This window comes from Triticum urartu, chromosome 4A (assembly GCF_056163025.1).
Source record: "Triticum urartu cultivar PI428250 chromosome 4A, HENAU_Tu73, whole genome shotgun sequence".
In the NCBI taxonomy this organism is placed as follows: domain Eukaryota; kingdom Viridiplantae; phylum Streptophyta; class Magnoliopsida; order Poales; family Poaceae; genus Triticum; species Triticum urartu.
Window position 1 is genome coordinate 13,351,438 of NC_141876.1, and position 2,349 is coordinate 13,353,786.

Consider the following 2,349-nt stretch of genomic DNA (forward strand, 5'->3'; position numbering starts at 1 on the left):
GTTTCTTTTACTTGTCCGTACAATTTGTTTGTGTGTGTTGCACAATCCCCTCTTGTAGCATGGCCCAACACCAGATCAACTTGAATTCGTACCTTTTTCTGTTGATAAACTTGAACTGGTACTTGAAATGGGGGGGTCTCTATGCTGTCGGCCGGAGGAAAGATGGTGCCTTTGGGGTGGATGGTTCGTCATTGCCTTATTAGCGATGATGGGGCACCACAAGATGAATCCATCGTCGACAAGTCAGATGCTTTGAGTTTTCACAATGCCCCAAAATGTTAGAGATGAAATTAGCGATGTCAGGATTTCTAACATTATCGAAGTTCTTTGGACATTTGCAAGCTCATAGATGGTGTGATGTATACATGTGGTTGATATATTGTAATGACCAGGGGTGTCTAGTGTGGGCGGCGAAAACGGCCGCAAATATTTTGGCTCGCCCTCGCATTGGCGCGGCCAGCCTAGGCAGAATCCAAAAAGGCTCTACGTGCAACATCGCTCGCTCGCCATGCCATGGACTTGTGCAAGTCAAAGGCGGCGACATATTTTTCTTGGGCCTATTCGTAAAGGGATGTTTTGGTAAAACAAATTTGTTTTATATAAAATGACTTCCTGGTCTAAAAAAATGTAAATAGGAGAAAATGTGAAAGAGGAAGAAAGGGGGTAGGCGCCAACCACGCCACCTATGAACACAATTTCCACATGCCACACTCTAGGCACCTAACTAGATTCTCTATCTGCGAGGAGAGGACGACTGCTTCATCTCGCTAATGAAAAGTATAATTAATAAAGTCTAGCTAATGATGTCGGGAATAATCACGCGCGTGCTGGAAGCAAAGCATCTGCCATCATTGGGATTCAGAAGAAACAGAGAATTCCATAGCAAACTAGTTCACCTACTATTCATGAGAATATATACTCCCTCTGTGGCATATTAGCTTTTTCTCGAGCCAAACTTTCTAAACTTTGATCAAGTTAACATTAAAAAAAATTAACATCCACAGTACCGAATCAATACCATTAGAACCATTATTCCATATATTTTCATCCCATGTATATCTTTTATTACGAAAGTTTAGATTGTTTTTGATAAAACTTGGTTAAACTTCATAAAATTTGACTTAGGTCAAACTAATATGCAGAATAAATAAAACAGTTTGTCTAATTCACATCTAAATGTTTTTTAAGGATGTCACATCTAACCTCCCATAAATATATAATGAAGCAATAAGAAACAAAAAAAACTAGGATAAAAAAATAGATCACAAACAAAATGAAAATCAGCTTAGATGTGACATAACTATGTCACATCTAGATGTGTCCTAGACAGACCCTAAATAAAAACGAAGAAAAGGACTTAAGTTTATTTTGACAACCACCCAATAAACCCCCAAAGAACTGGACCTTAACATACATGAAGTAAAGCACTGTCATGTGTCATCCATTCCCATGGAAGAAACAGAGAATTGCAGAGCAAACTAATAATTCATTTATTATATTCATAAAAAGAACTATACTCAATTACGTACACGAGCGAAAGCACTGTCATGTGTCATCATCCCTCGAAAGGAAATAACGAGAAGGGAAGAAGCGATGGAACTGTGGCATGTAGCTCGATTTTACAAGTGCCGAGTGGCGGCGAGCGGCGACCGTAGCACAACTCTCCTACAGCAGAGCGCCATGGTGGGCGTCCATGCCGGCCGGCATGGACGCGGGGCTGAGCAGCGGCGCGGAGAACCACGACGAGTAGTCGAACTGCTCCACGGGGGCGGCCTCCCTGCGCCCGTGCGCCGCGGCCGCATGACCCGGCGCTTGCCTCGCTCCCACGGCCGGCGAGCCGGTCGTGGCCGTGCCGGCGCCGGTGAGCCTCTGCACGAGCTCCCGGAAGTCCCGGGGCTCCACCCGGTACACCCTGGGCGGCGGCGGGGCGCCGGCGCCGCGCCACGGCTTGGCCGGCGCCCTCTGCACCGCCCTCAGCGCCGCCTCGTGCCTCCCCTCGCCGTGCTCCATCGGCCGTTCCTCTTCTTCCTAGTCGTCGTCGTCGGTGCGAGCGAGCGAGCTTGATCGGCCAGCGCTGTCAGACAAGGAGACACGGCGGGCGCGCGCGCTGCATATGTAGGCAGGCGCGCGCTCTGGTCTGGTCAGAGCTGAATGGGACTTGGCGGCCGGGTGGGCTGGGTGGCCGGGTGCAGCGCACGGGCGAATGGTAGGAACACGTGGAAAAGGGCGGTCAATGGGTGGTGGAACGGGGCCGGCCGGTCGTGCCGTGCGCGCCTGCCTAGCCGATCGAGCCGCGACGACACGTATGCCATCACGTATGCAGACTTGGGATCGGCGGATTGGTTGTTG

At 49.0% G+C, this 2,349-nt stretch overlaps 1 protein-coding gene across 1 annotated transcript; it reads right to left on the minus strand.

Annotated features, from left to right (window-relative positions):
• Positions 1 to 1,466: 1,466 nt before the first annotated feature.
• Positions 1,467 to 2,098, minus strand: LOC125550237 (uncharacterized). The gene has a single exon (XM_048713182.2). It carries the CDS (start codon positions 2,008 to 2,010, stop codon positions 1,666 to 1,668), a length of 345 nt encoding a protein of 114 aa, XP_048569139.1. The 5' UTR covers positions 2,011 to 2,098; the 3' UTR covers positions 1,467 to 1,665.
• Between the last annotated feature and the right edge of the window lie 251 nt (positions 2,099 to 2,349).

Bases quoted from the DNA above. Each gene is read 5' to 3' on its own strand.
- LOC125550237 (XM_048713182.2), bottom strand. From the start codon at position 2,010: ATGGAGCACGGCGAGGGGAGGCACGAGGCGGCGCTGAGGGCGGTGCAG.